This window comes from Diadema setosum, chromosome 14 (assembly GCF_964275005.1).
Source record: "Diadema setosum chromosome 14, eeDiaSeto1, whole genome shotgun sequence".
Taxonomy (NCBI): domain Eukaryota; kingdom Metazoa; phylum Echinodermata; class Echinoidea; order Diadematoida; family Diadematidae; genus Diadema; species Diadema setosum.
In genome coordinates this window covers 34200424-34221031 of record NC_092698.1, presented here as the reverse complement: position 1 = coordinate 34221031, position 20608 = coordinate 34200424, and the positions used below count along the sequence as shown (strand labels likewise).

At 38.2% G+C, this 20608-nt stretch overlaps 1 protein-coding gene across 1 annotated transcript in view; it reads left to right on the top strand.

The window, feature by feature from the left end:
- Positions 1–1333: 1333 nt before the first annotated feature.
- The window catches only part of LOC140237982 (stAR-related lipid transfer protein 3-like), a 56554-nt gene continuing 37279 nt past the window's right edge, over positions 1334–20608 (top strand). Inside the window, exon 1 of the mRNA XM_072317912.1 lies at positions 1334–1393. Within this exon, the coding sequence (XP_072174013.1) occupies positions 1379–1393 (15 nt within the window). The 5' untranslated portion in view covers positions 1334–1378. The remainder of the gene's footprint in view (positions 1394–20608) is intronic.

Sequence of the window (20608 nt, the reverse complement as noted above, 5' to 3'; positions counted from 1 at the left end):
TCAATTTGCAGGTCCAAGTATTAAATAAATCACACTTAGGAATAGCAAAACTTTCAAAAAAAGTAGCTGCTATCAGATTGCCATCCATCGTTCTCTAAAGTATGTACAGTGTGAGTGAATGTGCAACCTCTTTTGGCAACTGCCCCAATATTGTAATGTACCATGGTTTTTCTTTGACAGTTGATGTAACATGTAACATGCATGTGCAGACAAACACACACAAAACACCTTGTCACTGCACAAATCATTACAGATGTTTCTCTATACCTCACTGTACTTCATTTTCCATTTGGCATGGATGCTGGATTGTTTTCTTCTCCACTCGATAAACTTGTCTAGAAAGTACTGTATACGCCATATATTTTGCGAGTCTAAAATTTCGCGAATCATGACTTCCCAACAATTTCGCCAGTGGTTAAATTCGCAATCGTGGAGCTCTGTACTGAATGGAGAAATGTATCGCGTACGTCACATTCATATCGGCATGAGAGTCAATATTTTTGCGTGTTTTTAATTTTGCGAATAGCAGCTGACTCGCGAAGTTCGCGAAAATAATAACCTCGCGAAATATTTGGCGTATACAGTACATGTGATTGTCAATGAATGGAGATTGTCTAATCCCCCTTTAGAATCCATATTGCGTTATCAATGTGGCCTTTCTGTTGGACTGAGACACATTGCTTCATCTGAATGGGCTTGCTAGGTTGAGTTTGGATGGAGTACTGAATGCTGAAGCTAATTCTTGTAATCTACAAATCGCAGGTTTTGACAAACATTGCAATTAATCAAACTTGTTTCCACTTTTGTTGAGTTGTGATATTTTGAAAAACAGAATAAAATCAATACCCTCAACACAACACCTCTTGTTTCAGGTCATTGTAAGGATGGATGAAAGTGTTATTAATTCAGTGTATATATACCAAAATGTCTGTTTTCAATGTTTGGTGCAATGTTGTTCTTTTGTTGCTTTTGTTGTTGTTGTTGTTTTAGAGGGGGGTATGGGGTTAACATACTCTTTTCCTCTCATTCCTGATAACTAGCCAAACCACTTACATGTACTTCAAAGTCAGACAAAGTCAATTGCACTGACATCATCAGTGTGCAACCTGCATGCAAGAATAGCAGGAAGGAAGACATCAAAGTCATTATCCAGACCCATTTTCTATTCAAGATACTCCCTTCCACACACTGCACCTACACAACTTACTGCTTATTGGTCTCACATACACCTTTGTACTTGTACTGTACTTCACTTCTTGCTATGTATACAGTGTAGCCGACTTGTGCACTCTGATCTGTGCCTGCAGACGCCATATCTCAGCATCTTCCTCGCATCAACCTTTGGAGACCAGTGTTTGTCCTGCTTTGGTGTCCAAGAATGTCTGTGAATAGTGTAAGTATCGATCACCAGCTGCAACAGACAGTATCATCTCATATGATATGATGTTTAGTTAATGATTTGTGGGAAGGGATTTTTAATGGATGATTTGTTTAAAAACAAAACAAAACGAGGTTATGTTTATCAGAGTCAGTTTAGGTTTTGAGAAAATGGTAGTCACTCTACATTTGTTGCATTCACCAAAGGTGCAGTTGAATTCTCCTACTGTATGTCAGAATGTGGTCTTATATAAATTCAGTTTTATAGTTGTAAATGCATGTAGCAGTACTTGGCAGACAAATATGCAATACCTGGTATGTACAAGTAGTCACCATTCAAAAAAACAAAACAAAACAAAAACACAACAAATAAAGCACTACTACCTGACATTACATCCTATCAAGATAAGTAGACATACATTGTATGTACAGCGGGTGAAGCATTTTATTTTCTGTTTATTATGTGTATATGTTTAAATGAATAGAGATTCATAAGCCTACTCTGTTATTTTTATTTTATTTCATTTTTTTTACATGTGAGTGTAGCACTTTCCATGAAGAAATTGTGGCAAGACATGTATGCGTATGGTATGATCATGCATTGTTATCATCACTTCCTTGTGTTTCAGTTAACAGTTTATGTATTAAAAAGTGAACTTATTGAATGACAACCATGAAAGGGGTGTTCTTGACTGTGTCATTGTGACTTGAATGCTGCAGCGGTAGTACCATAGTTTCATAATCATTCTCATGCAGATTTTCTAACTATTTTATGATTTTGTGAAACTATCTCGTTGCTTAAAGCATGCTACTGAAACTCTTTGGAACTTTCAACATGATGCAAGAATTTTTTTTTTCTTCTCTCTGATTAAAGCTTACTGTTAAAGAATAGCTTCTCAAAGTCGGTAATTAAATCATGTATTTTTTTTTGGGGGGGGCAACTTAAAACTTGCTTTTGTTATATTATGAAATCCTTTGTTGTGTCAAAAGTTACATGTCATTGTATTATTAAAAGCTCGATACCACTTCTTGATTTAATAGATTAAACTCTATCAAGCAATCAAACAAACCAAATGACAGAGGTTTCAATGAGATGAGCTCAAGCTATGAGATACCTGATACTTTTGCCAAACAAGCAGAAAAATTATAATTATAAACCAGTAATATTGGGCACAGTATGATAATGTCATAGCCTTGAAAGCTTCTTTTTGACCTACATGCAAATCTTCACTAACTTTTTTTTTTTTCCAGTGGATTAGGAATATCCTGAAATTACTTGAATCCCACACATTGAATTGTTGTAGCATTCTAAATAGGAAGGTATTGTAGGTATTTCCCCAAAGTGTCCAGCAAAACTAAAACCAAACTTATCACAAGCCCTAAATTTGACCATTCTGGATAGCCAGATCCAGAATATTGCCAGTAATTCGGTCAAGTACATGTATTGTGATACTAGAGAACTTCCTATGTTGTAGGCCATGTTTTCTTGACCAAGCATTATGGACATATCTCTCCAAATTTTTATGAATCAGAAAACCGGATCAGAATTTATGCCATACGATGTTTTGCCGATGAGCAATCGGCTTCTGGCATTCTTTGAATGGAAGGACTTCCTGTAAAACTTGATGCATATATGGACCATACTTGCACTGGAAGAATGTCAGAAGGAGCCGATTGTTAATCAGCAAAATGGCGCATGTCGTACAAGTTCAGATCCAGTTTTCCAATTCATAAGAATTTGGAAGCTGCAATTCAACTGGGTGAATATTAATTTTGGAGATTCTTTGAGAAATCATTTTATCATCATCACTATGTGCTCTTTGTGTTTTATACTCTGTTGGGTTGAACATTACGTTTTCTTTGTGGCTTTTCTCTGGTCTGTCTGGTTTGTGATGTCCATCTGGATGTTCACAGTTCCCTTGAAGCTATCTCTTCTCAGGTCATGCCGTCTTCCCTGAAGGAAACACCAAGTCAAGAGGTTTGTAGCCCTCTGTAACCAGTGGCTGCTACTAATCTGTCCTTCCTACATGCACATAACACCTCAATCTATCAAAAACGTTTTTGTTTTTGTTTTTCTCTCTCTCTCTGCTACTCCAAACAAGTTTAGAAACACTAGGAGTTCTTCTGTCCTTTTCCTGTTCTGAAGGAAGGCCATGCTCATCCACCTAACCATCCTCATTTCAACCTTCTTCAAGCACTGAAGGCTTGACGTCTTTGTCATGGCCGGCGCCATGTTTTCAAAAGTGGGGGAGCCCACTTCCGGGTTTCATAAGCTAACAAGCAAGAAAAAAAAGAACAGAAAAGGGGGCCTTCAGTGCAACTTCTTGTACCTCTTTCGGGTTTCTTCAGCTGACAAGCAAAAAAAGAAAGATGTATGTTTTTAGCCCAGGATACCCATCAAGTGTTTCATCAGTGATTTTCACTAACAAATTTTGCTCTGGGCCAATCAGATGCAAGGATTTCAGAGGTTAGAACAAGTTTCATGAAATGCTGCCCAGTACCTGCTGCTGTATGTCATGCCTTTCCTTATGTATGCATCATACATGTACAAGATACATGTTGAAATTGCCTGTATCCTGTAATGATAAGAATTCCTTTGAAAATTCATATATCCATGTCCACTTTGCAGTAGACTGACATGACTATGTTGATACTTACACCCACCCTACTTAGTTTTGCTGGATGACCCAGCGCGAGTACGTTTGGCTGGAAAAAGACACTGTCTCAATTGTGCACAAGCGCACATTTCTTTAACCATCTCTTGTTTGTTAGTGGCCACATGTGACAGAGCAGCTACAAAGTGGAATTTGCAGTGGTCTCATCCTCAGGGTATGCACAAATTTTTACTAATTTGTGGTATCTTTCCTGGTTTGCTTGTTGCAGTTGTTGGTTGGAGAATATAACTACTGTATAGCTTTAAAGTGAGAGTCATTTGTCAGGTTTCTACTGGTAAAAAGTTTTTCTTTTTTATTCTGGCCCATCAGTGCAGTTACTTTCAGAGTTAATTGTTCCAGAGATGACTCTTTACTGGAATACTGTAGATGCATGTTGATTTGTGTTTATTTATGATACCCTCAACATCACTTCTGTGGTGAAATGAATATCTAGAAACATTCCATATATTTTTAACTAATTTTTCTTCTATTTTTTTATTCAGATTACTTGGAAATGCCCACAAAAAATCCTTCCAAACCATTATTCCTGTTGTGACCTCATCTGTCAATCATTGCTAAAGTATTGATATGTTTAACAAAAGACATTGGAATGCACCTTCCCCTCAACTCAGCATATCTCGCATGTTCCCTCGCCATGTCTTTTTTTTAGTCACATTAATATCACAGAAACATGCAAGAAACACACGCCATAGCAACGCTGGGCATATTGGCGTGCTGTTCGAAAGAATACCGAAACTGATGAGTGCGATCCAATACAGGATGTTTAGAATTCCATTTTTGATAGGAAAGACTTAGTCTTATACTATGAAATTTAGTGTAAATGTAGAAAACATATAAAAGATTCTAATTCTGCGACAACAAAAATAGACAAAAATAATGGTCAAAATCTTTGTACCCCACCTACTAGGAGGGAATTTGCTCTTGCGACTTTTGCTTGAAACCATTGTTGCGGGTCACATTTGTATGTCAGAGAACCTTTAAACTTGGCAAAGAGAAGTTGCTAATCATACACTCCCTTTGTGTAGTGTGAAACTCGTGGGTGCACACCTGTGTAGTATCCTTTGCACAGATATGCAACTGTAAGATGCCCTGCACTTAATCCCCACCCCCCTTGACAAACAAATAAAAACTGAGTCCAACACCTCTTTTGGTAGTCATGATGAGGAAATGTCTACTTGTATTGTGTCATGTGTTTGGAATCAAGGAAATATTTGTAAACTCGAGAAGAGACATCTTGAGCATCCACCTCTGAATTTGCTTGGGCAGGTGTTCCTTCTTGCGTTATAATTTGTTGAACTTTATTCAGGCATCTGTCCACTGTTCACACACTTTTCAAACTTTGCTATAGCAGCAGTGCTGTTATGCATCTTACCACATCAAAGTTTACACTGAATTAAAACAGTTGAGTCTGTAAGTAATGCTAAAAAGGAAAACAAAGGAACAAATTAGGGAAAAAAAAACACTTTGTTGTCTTGAAGATGCTTGAAGTCATGGTGATTTCCCTCCGTGAAAGACCACAGCAAAATGTTTGCACAACGTACCTAGATACAAACTAGAGGAACATGTTTGTTTGTGATAATCATGAATTGTTTCATAATATCATGTAGAACATACTACAATGAGTACATGACTATATGGAGGAAAAGATGCCTACCATGCAATAACATCATCCAAAGGTTAATATGTAATGTTGTGCTATTGTGCACGGCTTGCAAGCTTTTTGCAGATAGGAAAACGTGAATATTTTAGACTTTGTGTTTCTATTCACTTTGCATACAGCCTAATGACCGTGCCCTCCTGGATGTGACTTCGTCTGCCAGCTACAATGCAAGTTGCCCAATACTTCCTTTCAGCTTTGTTCAGCTACGTGTAGACCACCAGCAACACTAACAGGCTTCTTGTTTAGCTTTTGATTAACTCTTTAACTGATCCTTGTCGTGATTGCTGCGACTAACATCTTTTGTCTAGTATAGGCCAGTTCGTAATTAGCTCATGTGCTCGTATGTGCAAATTACATTTCTTTTTCTCAGTTGGTTTAAAAGGCACTTCACTCGCTTCAAAGCGACTCAGTGCATGAGTGTGCCAGCTTTAACAATTTATGGAATTACACGTATGTTAAAAAAAAAAAATGGACTTCTGCAGACCATATGACCAGAATGGTCCATCAATAGACTTTTTCTGTAATGGATTACAATTTGTGGATATTTCTTTTCCTGCAGCCTAGTAATAAAGAATTTTATTCACCTGCTCCCTTAAGTTCCATAGGCAGGAATTTACATAGTTGTTGCTAGGTACGTAGGGCGAGTCTCCAGCAAGCTTTATGGTTGTTCAGGTTAACTTTTGTGAACAAAGCATGCATGAAATTTTATTACATTACAGAACTGGTCTATTAACATTAAGGGAAGCATCCATTTCATTGTTTTGCACTGAATGCATTAACAAATTTTCCTATGAATACTGCCAAATGCCAGGCTTTAATGAACATTTTGTTGCTATCAGGTGGATGTGCTGGCAAGCACTTATAAGGATTACATGAATAATCATTACATCACAGATGCTTGAATTGTCTCGGTGAATTCAAAAAATTATCATGCCTGTTGGTACAAAGGACCTTTTTCTGCTCATGGGCAAAGAGGAACTACGAACTGGCCTATTACATGCTATTAACACAGTCACGTTCTTATCCCCAGACTTTTTATGACGTCTTGAACATGCTACATTTCATGATATTGAACATCATATCTTCCCGTTAGTGCAGCACTAGTGCCATATCCTCATATGTATTCACTTTGTTTCATTTTTTTCTATCCGTCCAATTAAAGCATAAATTCTGGAGGGTTTTACCCATGTTACAGGTTGAAATCATGTTCTCTCTGTTTTCACACAATCTGTTTGAATGTTTGTTCATTTGTTTGTTGTTCTTCCGGTTTGCATCATAGTGAATCAGTCCTTATTTCAAACTGTTTGTCGTCGATGTTCTGGCAGTCCAGGTGCTTTTTTTGTACATGTACATGTAGTACTGTGTGATACGGTCAAACCTGCACATAGTGGTCACACTGAGGAAACTTCAAAGTTGGCCACTACAGACAGGTTCGCAGCCCTTTCTTGTACTTTATGTCATGGTATCTGTGATACTTGTCACATGCATCTGTCCATCTCCCCAAACATATGTCATGCAAAAATTAATAAGACTAAGTACTGATCATAAATTTGGAAGTGAGGGAATAATTGTAACCTGTTTAGCTGTGTGGTACCCTGACTGATAGGACTGGACTTACAGTCTGTGGCTGCATTAACGAATGCTAAATTATTGCGTATAGGAGACAAATTAAGTTGTAAGTGGCTATGTTTGGTAGATGGTCACCGTTCCAGGTCTTTATGACATGATTTGAGTTGAAAAAAAGATATTACTCAATGGGGTGAAAGTTCAGGTGTGAGTTTCTTCACTTTGACCCCGTTTACAGTGCGGGGCTGGGCCGCGGCTCGGCTGTGGCCGAGCCCGCCTTCATTTCAGTGTAAACGTGCAAAAGGCCAAATGCGGGGCCAAAATTGGCCACGCATTTGGCCACGCTCTGGAGGTGGTCTCGGCCGTTGCCGAGCCAGGCCATTTCTCAGTGTAAACGCAAACTGGGCCAAATGCGGTACCAAATTTATTCTGGCTTCCAGACCCTTTGTCTGTACTATTTCGCTATTCAGAATATTAACGCCCTCAACATTGAAAACTAGTATAGTTTAAGGTGGTTTTTGTCCTGCAAAGGATTTTTCCTTTGGCAAAGGCGGCGACAAAGTCGCCGCCGCGGAGTCCAGTTGGCAAAAGGTCTGGAAACCAGACTATACCAAGTTGCGTTTGTTTACAAGCAGAGCGCCACTACGACAAAATATTGAAAGGTTTGAATTAAAAGCCCAGGCCTAGCCCGGCAGTGTTAACGGACAAAATTGCGGGGCTCGGCCCCGCAATTGAAGCCGGGCTCAGCCGCGGCTCGGCCCAGCCCAGCCCCGCACTGTAAACTGGGTCTTTGTCTCCCTCTATGATTGAGTTGGTAGGAAGTTGGTAAAGAAGATGACTGCTATAGACGGGTTTAACTGAATATTTGCAGTAATTCAGTAAAACAGTTTCACAATTTCAATCAACTCTGTGCAGATGTTACAAATATGATGGCATTTTGCTGAAGCGTAGATAAAAGTTTGGTTTTCTGCACCTGAGGTTCTGCCCAGATTGTTTGAACTTCATGTAATGTTGGACTAAATACTTTATTCAGCATAATTGATAGATTACAAATGTGTATATACTCATGTATGGATTAGTAGCTTTCATAAAACTGCAGAACCTCACCAACAAAAAATATTGGCCAAACAAGGACTGATGTCAGTCTTGCTAGACAATGCTAATCCTTTTGAAATTAGTCTTCTTTGTGTGTGCCTAAACTCTCCTATATGATTGGGCATGCTTTTAATACATCTTTTACTGATTGGTCAAATAGCAGACAGCAGTTGACTATAAACATGATCAATTGTTTTGTTCTCCCCAAAGCAGAACATTCTTGGGATTAGTACATAATGTACTGTACCTCTCTGATTAGGCGTTTTCACATCAGCCCGACAAAAATCCAAGCTCGAGATATTTTTCGCGATCGCAAATTAGCGGCTATTTCATTTCCTATTCACATCAGCCTGAACATTATCAAATAGCGCGCTAGTTCGCATTAATTATCCTGCTATTTCTGAAATTTCCCAAGTTGGACTCGAGAAATTTTCTCGATCATTCAGCGCGCTAAGTTGTGTTCACCTTATCAAGTTGCGCGCTATTTCGTGATTGGGTTGATTTCCTAAGTGAGAAAATAGCGCGCTATTTCGAACCATCGGGCTGATGTGAAAACGCTTATTGAGAACATTTTTTATGCAAGCAAATGGCAAAAAATGCCAAATGATAGAATGATAGCATTTTGGGTGCAATCCAAGGCATGCATTTTTATATTGTGTACAATGGTACAACTTGAGCAGGTGATGATTTAGGAAGCAGATGCTAGTGTGTTTTAGAGAAGCAAATGTGGACACACACAACACATATTCATTACAAAGACCACACTAAGCATGCTCTCAGCTTGGTGTTGACATTGCAAAACTGACTTAACACAGAAAATTCAAGTTCAAGATACTTGTCACTGAGTGCTATGACTAGCCCTGAATATCTCGGACACCTTCATCATGACTTTTGTTGTCATTAACATACAGAATGCTTTAACCTCAAGGTTCAACGCTATTTAGAGCAGGATATACACACTTTGACCCCGTTTACAGTGTGAGGCTCGGCCGCGGCTCGGCCCAGCCCCGCTTCAGTGTAAACGCGCAAAAGGCCAAATGCAGGGCCAAAATTGGCCTCGCATTTGGCCTCGCTCTGGAGGTGGTCTCGGCCGTGGCCGAGCCCGGCCTTTTCTCAGTGTAAACGCAAACTGGGCCAAATGCGCAGCCAATTTTAGTCTGGCTTCCAAACCCTCTGCCCGTACTATTTTGCTATTCAGGATATTAGCCCCCTCAACGTCAAAAGCTAGTATAGTTTAAGGTGGTTTTGTCCTGCAAAGGATTTTTCCTTCGGCAAAGGCCTTTGCCCGAACGGCGACTTCGTCGCCACGGAATTCATTTGGCAAAGGGTCTGAAAACCAGACTATACCAAATTGCGTTTGTTTACAAGCAGAGCACCACTACGACAAAATATTGAAAGGTTTGAATTAAAAGCGCGGCCGAGCCCAGCAGTGTAAACGGACAAAATCGGCCGCGCAATTGAGGCCGGCCGTGGCTCGGCCGCGGGCAAGCCCGGCCCCGCACTGTAAATGGGGTCTTTGTCTCTTGACTTTCACAAAAGCATTGTAAACCCTTGGGTGGATATTCTTTTTCCCTGTTTCTTCGCACATCAATCATAGTGAACCTAATGAGGAGATAAAGTCTGAAATGGTCTTATACTTTTCGTATCATTTCCATTCATCCGAATAAAATTATGGCAGTGTAGCCATAAAATCAGTCCATAACGTATTACTCCATCAAGTTTTATGGCTTCATAATGTCTTGCAACACATGATTCTAAAAGGCTTTCTGTAGACAGTCACTGGTTGTGCTTCCTTGTTTTCACTTCCATCGTTTACTAAAGATTCTATTTCATGCAGTCTTATAATCATATCCAAACTGATAGCCATGAAAGTCTGAGATCATTTCTCTTTTATGATAGGGTGCTACACTGGTGCCCGGTGATTTGTGGTGTTAAAGTGGATCAGAGCTGATTAGATGGGTGAAGGCCACATATGTTGTTGTCCCTGGTTCAAGAGAATATTGAACCGAAATTTGATATAGCATCACAACACTTCATGAGTGTTTTGAGAAAGCACAAATTGAAGTTGACATTGGATGTGTGCTGTCTGAATTTAGCGGCGGAGCATGTCCATGTTTGTTTTGACATCAAAATAACATTTTTGTGATGTTTGTGATTGTAGCCAGTAGGTAATAATTATGACATGATACAGTAGTTATTGTGGTCAGAGTTTAAAACATCATTCATCACTATTTTATACTTATCACTAAAACCACAAAATAATCACTTTTATTGCTCTTCAGCATCTTGTTGTTATCATGTCCATATTTGTCACATGGTGGTATCAAGTTAACATCTTTGTGATGTAGCCAGTAGGTAACATGAAAGCTTAGTAGTTATTGTGGTCAGAGTTTGACATCACTAATCACAAAGTCATTACGTTGATTGCTCTTCAGCATTTTGTATTAAGTTGATGTCATTGTCTGTTTGTTTGTTTGTTTGTTTTGTTTTGTTTTTAATGCCTCCACCTGGAAAGATGTTGGAGGCACTTTCTGTTCAGTGTGTTCCTCTGTCCATCCAGCATCTCGGTATTGTCATTTAAAGGGGCATAGTCCCGGTAGTATAGATGGCGCTGTTCATGATACTGCCGATCACCGTTAGCATTGATACGAAGGTTACCGAAGTTGAGCTGTCATCAAGAGTAAAGTGCGTAGGTTTTGCTAAGTAACGTTGCCTTTGTTGTCTTCTTTGCGCATCGCGCAGTCTGTAGTAATGCCAGGGTGCGTGCATATATGCTTGTTATTATGACATCACAAAAGAAGTTTGCTTAAGCTGTCATCCTCCTCAGCCGAATCATGAGCCGAACTGTGATCGGACCACTGACTACAGTGAATCGGACTTCTTCAGACTCGGGAAAGTGGGCCAAAGCGTAAGCGCCAAAGAGAAGTCGATAGCGTAGGTCTCTATAGGAAACTTGCACCGTGCGCCCGCGTACACATTTGACTAAAACACCGGGACCATGCACCTTTAACACAGAGAAAGAAAGAAACGCTCGATGAAATTTCTTAGTGCCTGGACTAGGTATGCTTCATGAGGTGGAGATGCTCTGATTAGATTTTGGTCATTTAAATCTCTCAAGGTCAAAGGTCACTGAACTTGGCTATAATTGGCTTTTTTCTTTCAACTGTAATATTTATCAAGGAATGTCTAGTGGCGATATGAGATGGTAGGAAGAGTGAATGAATCAATAATTGTTTCCATGAAATGATGAAATATCAAGAATCATTATACTTTTACAGTTAAGCGTCATTTCACGTCGGTACTTCAGCTAGATGATAATCATGTAAGATGGTGCATAGGGTAGATAGGTAGATAATCGGGAAATGTTTCCTTTGTGCAGAGAGGGATAAAGATTCATTCTTGACTGTTGGTCTGGTGAAGTGTTCAATGAGCTTTATCAAAATGTAGATAAAGATCCATGATTTTAATGGCACAGTAGTGATAGAGTGACAGCACAGCCATCCTAGTGGACTTTGCACACCAGTCTGTTTGCTCTAGTTTGATATTTATTTTCGATCAATATTCTGATTTTACATTAATCATTTTTTTTTTTAATGTCTAGTTAACAATTGGGAATATCATAAAAAATGGTTGCAACCTAAGATCATTCACACGTCAAACTGAAAATCGCAGAGTTGGAACTGGGCAATTCCACGCCAAAGTGGACATGACATCTAAAATTTCAAATTCACATTTCCCACGCAATTTTGGTATCAAATGAAAGCTTAAAGTGTGAATTTTATTGATTTGAGTAAAAATGTTTAGTATTATAACATATTCGGGGTCAATTTTTCAATTGTTTAACTAACCTTATTAATTTTCAAAAATGCATAAATTATAATACAAATGTAGCATGGCCTGTATTCAATATTTGAGAAATAAATGTTATGAATTGTTATATTTAGAACTTAGTAATTATGAAAGAAACAGTTCATTTAATATTTTTACGGTTTCCATGATTTGTAACGCTTCAGTGACTTCCTAAAGGTGACCTTGTATTTTGTCCTTCCGTTACCACAAAAAGAGGTCTTTTTAATATTTTATGAAAAATAGTAATATAAAAACCATAAAATTTTCAGTGTAAAGCAAGTTTAGGTAGGCCTATAACTTGGCACCCATCCATCCACGAAACCCCTCCTCTTTGAATAATTATAAATAAATTAAAAATGTCCTTCCGTTACCGAAGCTGGTAACGGAAGGACAAAGGTGTGGTAACTGAAGGACTTAGAGTCTGTTTTTAGCTATTTAATATCCCTAAGATGAGAACACAAATGTGTCAGAACCTACTCTAAGTACCCTTGACTAAATTCAAATAACAAATGAAGCCACACCTCTTTCCTGAATGCAAGTCGACCCAAAATTGGCTCAATTTTGTAATTTTGTGTACAAACCCTATGGGAAATAGTGCTCTTTCATAAAACTCATAAAAATCTGATAATTTTTTTTCTTTCGATCACTTTGATTACTTGACTTTCGCTTAACTATGTTTAAAAAGTGGTCTGCAACAATTTTCTTTGGAAAAAAAACCACTTAAACAACAAAAGGGAAAAAACAGAAATACAAAAGAAATTCAAGAAACAATAAAAAATAAAAGAATTGAGATTGATTTTGCAATTTTTTATCACTACATTTGTTTAATACCTCAAAATGAAGATCCACACCAAGAAATGTCCATAAATTGCTTCACATTAGTATTCTATGGGCTAAAATGTAATTTATTGAATAAATTTGCATAATCAATTCATATGATTAGGAATTAGCAGTATTTTGAACAATCTAACTATGGTCTCGTGTAGATTACTCTCCAGGGTGATGTGTGCAGATTTTAATCATGATTTATTTACGGGGGATTAAGCAAAAGAAAGAAAAAATATCACATTGGACTACAAGGATTAACATTAAAGTTGGAAATAACATCCTTCACTGTATGCACACGAAGCTCTTTGTCCTTCCGTTACCACACATTTAATGAAAACATTGTGCTGTAATTAAAAAACCAGGTGACATGTTTCAAAGTTGAATACATAAAAGTAAAGCTAAAACTATTCGGATCAAACTGTATACCTGCCACATATGAAAAAAATTATTAACCTTAGAGAGGTTTAATAAAAACTAACCATAACCCATCTTCCCCATACACTTTACACAGACGATCTGCATGTCCTTCCGTTACCGTCCTTCCGTTACCACACACACATGGACATTATGTGGTGTAATTAAAAAATAAATAAACATATTTGAAAGTCAAATATATTCCATTATAGCTAAAACTATGGCAATTAAACTGTATACCAACAAATTAAAATAGCTCCATAAACTTCACAGAGTTTTGATAAAAACTAATTTGCCTGAAAACCCATGTCCATTTTGATGTCCTTCCGTTACCGACCTCATTAATATGCATATTTCATTACTCTTTAGCAGGTATGACAAAAATTTTGGTGGAAATTATAGTCTTTGGCTCTGGTAATACATCTCTGTAGTTTGAAATGCTGTATCCATCAAACTTTTCTTAGAGTACTTTTTTAAACTGTGAAAATTCTGTCTGAATGTCCTTCCGTTACCGTGGAATTGCCCAACTGCTGTATAGCATTTTTTGTGCATGTGCAGTCAGTTGCGATGCAGCTACATGATGGCTTAGTAGGCCTATAGCATAAGTCTGGAAAGCTAACCACAGGGAGGAATCCACCCTCTTGAGTAAAAGTCACATGATGATTGTTCCGATTTTTTTTTTTTTTTTTTTTTTTTTGCAGTCATTGTCTGCTTTCACAAATTTTACGGCAAACTTCATGCAAAGTAAAGTGATATTACATTGTACACTGGAGTTTCTTCTGGCAGTGATTCAAATAGATTTTGGCACCATTGCCAAGCAACTTCCCATGGAAGTGTTCATTGCCGTCTGGTTGCATGATTATTTACTGTGAGTGTGAGCAAGCCTTTTGAAGAACCATGGTGACTTGGCTACCACCAGACTAGCTAGGAGAGACTACTAGTAACACTTGCGCAACTACCAAGCAATCACTGTGGGCTCTAGCACTGAGAAAAGAAAGTATGCAAGAAGAAGGGGGGAAAAAAGGGATATCTGTAATTCAATGCCAAACTTTTTTTTCACTGAAAGAAGCTATGAATTTTACATAACTGTTGGAAATAAAAAGTGTGGGCTCGGGTCATACAGAGATGATACAGGGAAGAGGTACACATGATTACAACACCTTTATTGTACATGTTGTACACCCAAGGAGGTACGAGAGACCTTTTACCTCCTTGGTACACCCAACCTGGACACATACACATTATACATTTGTACACTATGTACTGACAAACACACACATGGGGGCAGGTGTGAGATGTTCAGTGATTTTCAAGAGGGGCACCTGTGAGCAGTTTCAGGCTAATTGCGTTTCATTGTTTGAGTATGAGAGGCTGCCAGTAGTTGCTTAACTTCAATGTACACTGTAGATGCAGCTCAAAACACATTTGATGCATAAAGTGGTATCTCACTGAAAAGGATTATACATTATCTTTACTATGTCCATTACCCTGCCTACAGTGTAGTTCATGTAATTTGTTTATGTATTATTGGTCTGATATGTTCTTAATTAAACTTTATATTGTTGTGTCTGTTTGTGTGTGTGCACAGTATATTGTGACATGGCATGATGTACATTTGTACAAGCACTGTCTTATGAATAGTGTGTGAAGTATGATATGGTTGCAGTTTTATCATTATTGCTTTTTATCATCATTGCTAAACCAATTACTCCATATTGTCGTCAGTAGCAGCCAATTGCTTGCCCACAGTCATGTCTCTGTTTACAACAGGAAGTCTGACCACTGCCGATGTCAAAGCGTAATTAGTGTACATATAGATTGACCATTTTGCAGTTTAAACTCCTCTGACTGTGTGTGCCTACTGCAGGATAGAAAGCAAATGAAGAAAAAAGTAAAAGTATGTACAACTGTACTTCATTAAAAAGAAAAAAATAGAATAAAGTTACATTTAACATGTATTTTTTTTTTCCCTAGCTATACAATCTTTGAATAATGAAAGCTTATGAGACTGCCACTGGAATGCCAAAACATAAGAAGGAAACATTGCATTGTTACATCGTCATAATCTGCAATAGCAGATGCAGATGATACAAAATGAAACAAACCAACAACAAAAAAGCTAGGACACTAAGCTTTAAGCATATATACGTGTATATATATATTTTTTAAACTAATAAAAGCTGCATGTCTTAATGATTAGATGCCACTTTAGTTGCATTTCTAGCTCTGCAGCTGGTCCAGCCTCTACCATGGTAGCCTCGCATACAGTAACTCTCCAACAGCCTTAACCCATTCATCCTCTTGAACCATCCATACTAGCCTTTCTTTTGCAAAATCACTGAACCATCCACAGCCACCCTTTTGAAAATTTAGGAGTGCCGATTTAGCCCAAGACTTAGGATCGTAGTAAGTGAAGTGTCCCAAATCTTATCTGCCAAATGAGATGGCATGTCTAGGCCTTGCCAGTTAATATCAAAGTCCTTTCTTTCGCAGAAAGATGTCAATCAGTGGGCCTATGTGTTGGGATTCAGTGCAAGTGGTGTTTTGTAGCATGCGTTGTCTGACCCACACATGTTCATGCCACAAGATGTTTGACTCATTACCGGTCACTATCTCAGTGTATTTCATGTACAAGGTGCTTTGTCCATCAAACACGTGTCACTTCGTCACTAAACCAGGGCAAGGTCTTGACCATGTACAGCATCCTGCAAGTAAGGTTAAAATTTGCTTTTTGTTGCAAAGTCTTACGATGTCATTTCTTTCCAAGATTTTACAGTGTTTAGCAGAGTACATGTGGAATGAGTTACAAGAAATATACCACATGGTATCCTTTGACCTGTCCCTTTAATACACAATCTGTATATCTGTCGTCTGTGCCATGAAGAAAGGCAAGAAATGCTGAGATCAAAGATTGATAGCTCAATGACTAAATAAATTTCCTGAAGAGTGGCAAGAAATGTGGAGATCAAAGTTAGTTCAGTGGCTATTAAATGAATTTCCTTTACTTCTAAATACAGTGCAAAAAATGTCTAATATTCTACTTTAGTTTAATACACAACAAAAGAGAGACAGACAGACAGACAGATAGGAAGAAACAAACAAACAGATAGAAAGGTCTTTATTTGTTAACAGCCAAAAGTTGCTATGAAGTTTCTCTGTTCACTGTCATATTCTTCCACACAGACAAGACACAAACACACAGTAGCATGCATACACACACACATACACACATGCTGTATTGCACCGTAACATACATACACCCCTTCTTGTTCAAAGTTCAAGAGATGTCATATCATGAAAAGAACACCCCCCCCCCCCCCTAAAAAAAGAAGAATAGATTAAAATAAGTAAAAGAATATACAGGACCTGTAGTACTGGTTGATCTGCAGGGAAGGCAATGATCACTTGACATCACTCTTTATTTGAACAGTGATACAATATCACTTGTGAAATGGTCTTTGAAGTGTCAGCAATGATCTTTTCAGATTAGAGTTTAGCCCATTAAAAGGAAAAAAGAAAGCAATGAAATGGCCAAGAAATGCAAAAAGTGTATCTTAAGGTCTTGTCACTATTAGGGAGCTTGTGTTCAAAGGTAGGGGTCCTCTGAATTGCCAGCACTTTACAATAACAAAACACATTATATTTTTATCATGAAAAGGGGTCATTTTCTGAAAGGGACAAAAGCCAAGAGTAAGACCTCTTTCTTCCCCCAGGCTTTGGAAAATGACCATCTCCCCTCCCCACGATAAAAAAAAAAAATAATTAAAATAAAAGATAAAGAAGTACATGGTAATACATTGTAGATGTTTCATACCACTGATATCAAATGAAAATGAGTACTTACGATCCTTTTCAGCCAAGTACCATTCATAATGAATAAAAGAAAGAAAACTGAATGGCTCACAGCTTGGCTCTCTAACGTTCTAATGTCCAGTAACAACAATGCTCAATTCAAGCTCTCATTAATTCACTTAATTTACATTCAAAATTAACCGCTTCAAGTTTTATTGTTGTCTGCATACGATGTTCAAAAAATGTTCAAATAAATCCTGTGCATTCACTTTGCTTCCTAGATTAAATTTGTGAGTCTTACATTGTAAGAGACAACAGCTTTGCATTGGATGTTATTGTCAATATAAGGCCCCCCAAAAAAATGGTTTGCCCTTCGCGACCAACCGAAAATCACAGAAATTTCGGGTCGTTTTTTTTTATTTATTTATTTATTTTTTTTTTTGCTCTTTCTCAGTTTTTTTTTTTCCACAAATTTCATCTTCTGCAAATTTGTGAATGGTTTTAAACCCAAAATTATCCATTTTAAAGGTATTAGCCCACATTTGTAAACCTGCAGCAATTGGTCTCATAGTTAGCATGGAGTTTGGGTATGATTGCAGTAACACCTGTGCAAAATTTCGTTCCAATTAGTCCATTACTTTCATAAAAATAAATGAAAATGCACCGTAATCCGTATGCATGCGTATAACGCTCGCTAGCTCCGGTCCACGTACGTGTTACATGTACAATGTACGTAGCTATAGCCCGCGCTCGTAATTCGATTTTGGGTCGGGTTGACCCGGTTTGAAAATTGATTTTAGAACGATGATTTTCTCTCTTTTATCGAATGGTATAGACAAAGAGTGACAGGTGAGGTATGTTACTCTTTAGTCCGGGAGCCAGCGGGGGTCAGCCTAGCTGAAAAGGTTACCAATTTTTATGTATATAGTAATTTAGTACATACGCCCCTAAGTATGGAAATGCACGTCTGGCTGGTCATCGGTGGTGGGTGTGGCCAGGAGGGCCAAAAAAAGGACCCCTCAAAATTAGGCTAGCCTAGCTGGAAAAGTAACCCCATGAAAACAACTGGAACTTGTTCGTTACACTTACAGGATAAATGAATGACCATTGCCAGACGTTTTAAGTGGTGGGGGGTAGCCGCCAGACGCCCTTAAAGACCCAAATTTTTCCAGCTAGGCTAGCCTAGCTGGAAAAGTAACCCCATGAAAACAACTGGAACTTGTTCGTTACACTTACAGGATAAATGAATGACCATTGCCAGACGTTTTAAGTGGTGGGGGGTAGCCGCCAGACGCCCTTAAAGACCCAAATTTTTCCAGCTAGGCTAGCCTAGCTGAAAAAGTAACCTAATGAAACCCACTGGAACTTGTTCGTTACACTTACAGGATAAATGAATGACCATTGCCAGACGTTTTAAGTGGTGGGGGGTAGCCGCCAGACGCCCTTAAAGACCCAACTTTTTCCAGCTAGGCTAGCCTAGCTGAAAATATAACCTAATGAAACCCACTGGAACTTGTTATTTACACTTACAGGATATATGCATGGCCATTGCCAGACGTTTTAAGAAGTGGGGGGGGGGGGGTAGCCGCCAGATGCCCTCAAAGACCCAATTTTACCAGCTACTCTCTAAAAAAAAATCGAGTGAAAATTTTCACTCTAAAAAGAGTGACTACAAAAAAGAGTGAAATTTCGAGTGAAATTGGAGTGAATTTTGAGTGAAAATGCTCATTTTCACTCATTTTGGAGTGACGTCAGGGATCACTCGAAGATTTTGGAGTGATCCCTGACGTCACTCCAAAATGAGTGAAAATGAACATTTTCACTCAAAATTCACTCCAATTTCACTCGAAATTCACTCTTTTTTGTATTCACTCTTTTTAGAGTGAATATTTTTACTCGATTTTTTTTTAGAGAGTAGACTATAGCCCTGATGGCTGGAAAAGTAACCTCCTGAAACCCACTGGAACTTGTTCTATGTTTGTATCTCACCTGATAAACACTGTCGACATAGTATTCTGGTGTTCTTTCAATAACTTTCCACACTTTTGAGCTATATGACCACCAAATTCACTCCTCAGATCATCTAATGATTGCTGTCAAGTGTTAATATTGGTGAAGTCCGACTACGTCAACAGTCAAAAAGTCAATGAACTAGGCCTATGCCATTTGAAAATCTCTGTAATCACAAAGTCGATACGTGGACGAGATATCACTTCGCTTTTGCCTTGTTAGATGGTGAATATTTGTAAGCTTCCGTTTCTAATTCATACAGCACCAACATACATGTCTGGGAATAGCGGTAAAGAAGATTAGAGTCTTTGGCAACAAGTGCAAAATTAAATTCTGTGCCTTATTTGCTAAACAAACGTGGTATAGTGATAGGAGGACAACGACCTGTTAGGCAATATGGCGGACCAATAGCTCTATATTATTAGTGTTATAGAATAAATGACAATGATGTAGTTCTAAAGCATACTTTTCATTAGATGCTTTTGCAATGACTCAATGTATACTTTTAATCGAACTAAGTATATATCCATGACTTGCTCATGAATTACGGCAGAACGATTCGGTGAGGAAAGTTTTATGTCATGTCATTACGGAAGAAGTGAACGTGTCAATATTTTGCTATTTGTTCTGTTGTAAGCTGGGTTAATGATGACGCTGACAGTCTCCAGTTGACGTTGCATAGATTTTATTGAACAAATCAAACAGTCTCAGTCTGCCGATACATTGTATAAACTCCGTTACTCCGTATTATCCTCATGCGTACATCCAATGCGCCAGGATAACTAGACTCTATACAGAATAACAAATATAGTCGAACTTTTGACTATTCGACATCAAAGAGCTCGCAGAGACTATGTCCACGTCCATTTGTCTCACAAGTCAAAATCAAAGTTCAAGAATCAATTAAATCTGCGTCATCTTATCTCATGAAAATAAAAGTTGCGTTGTGCCCATGCCAACGATGCCAACCACACGCAAGCTGCGTCATTGGCATGGTCACAACGCGCATCAACGCACTGACGCAACAATAACAGACCGCATATTTCCATTTACCACAGTTCCATAATTATTTCTGAAGTGAATGTATTTTCCTAAAACATTTTTTCTTTTATATATTACCTACGTTGCATCCAAATGCCTATTCGTTGAAAAAATGCGGGCCATGTATTCAAAGGTCAAAGATCATAGGTTAATGGAAGTAGGGCATACATTGTACAACATTTCACTAAGTTGTTGGTTTGTTTGTTTGTTTGTTTGTTTGTTTGTTGTTGTTGTTGTTGTTGTTGTTGTTGTTGTTGTTTTGTTTTTTTTTTTTGGGGGGGGGGGCATGATTCAAAGTGTC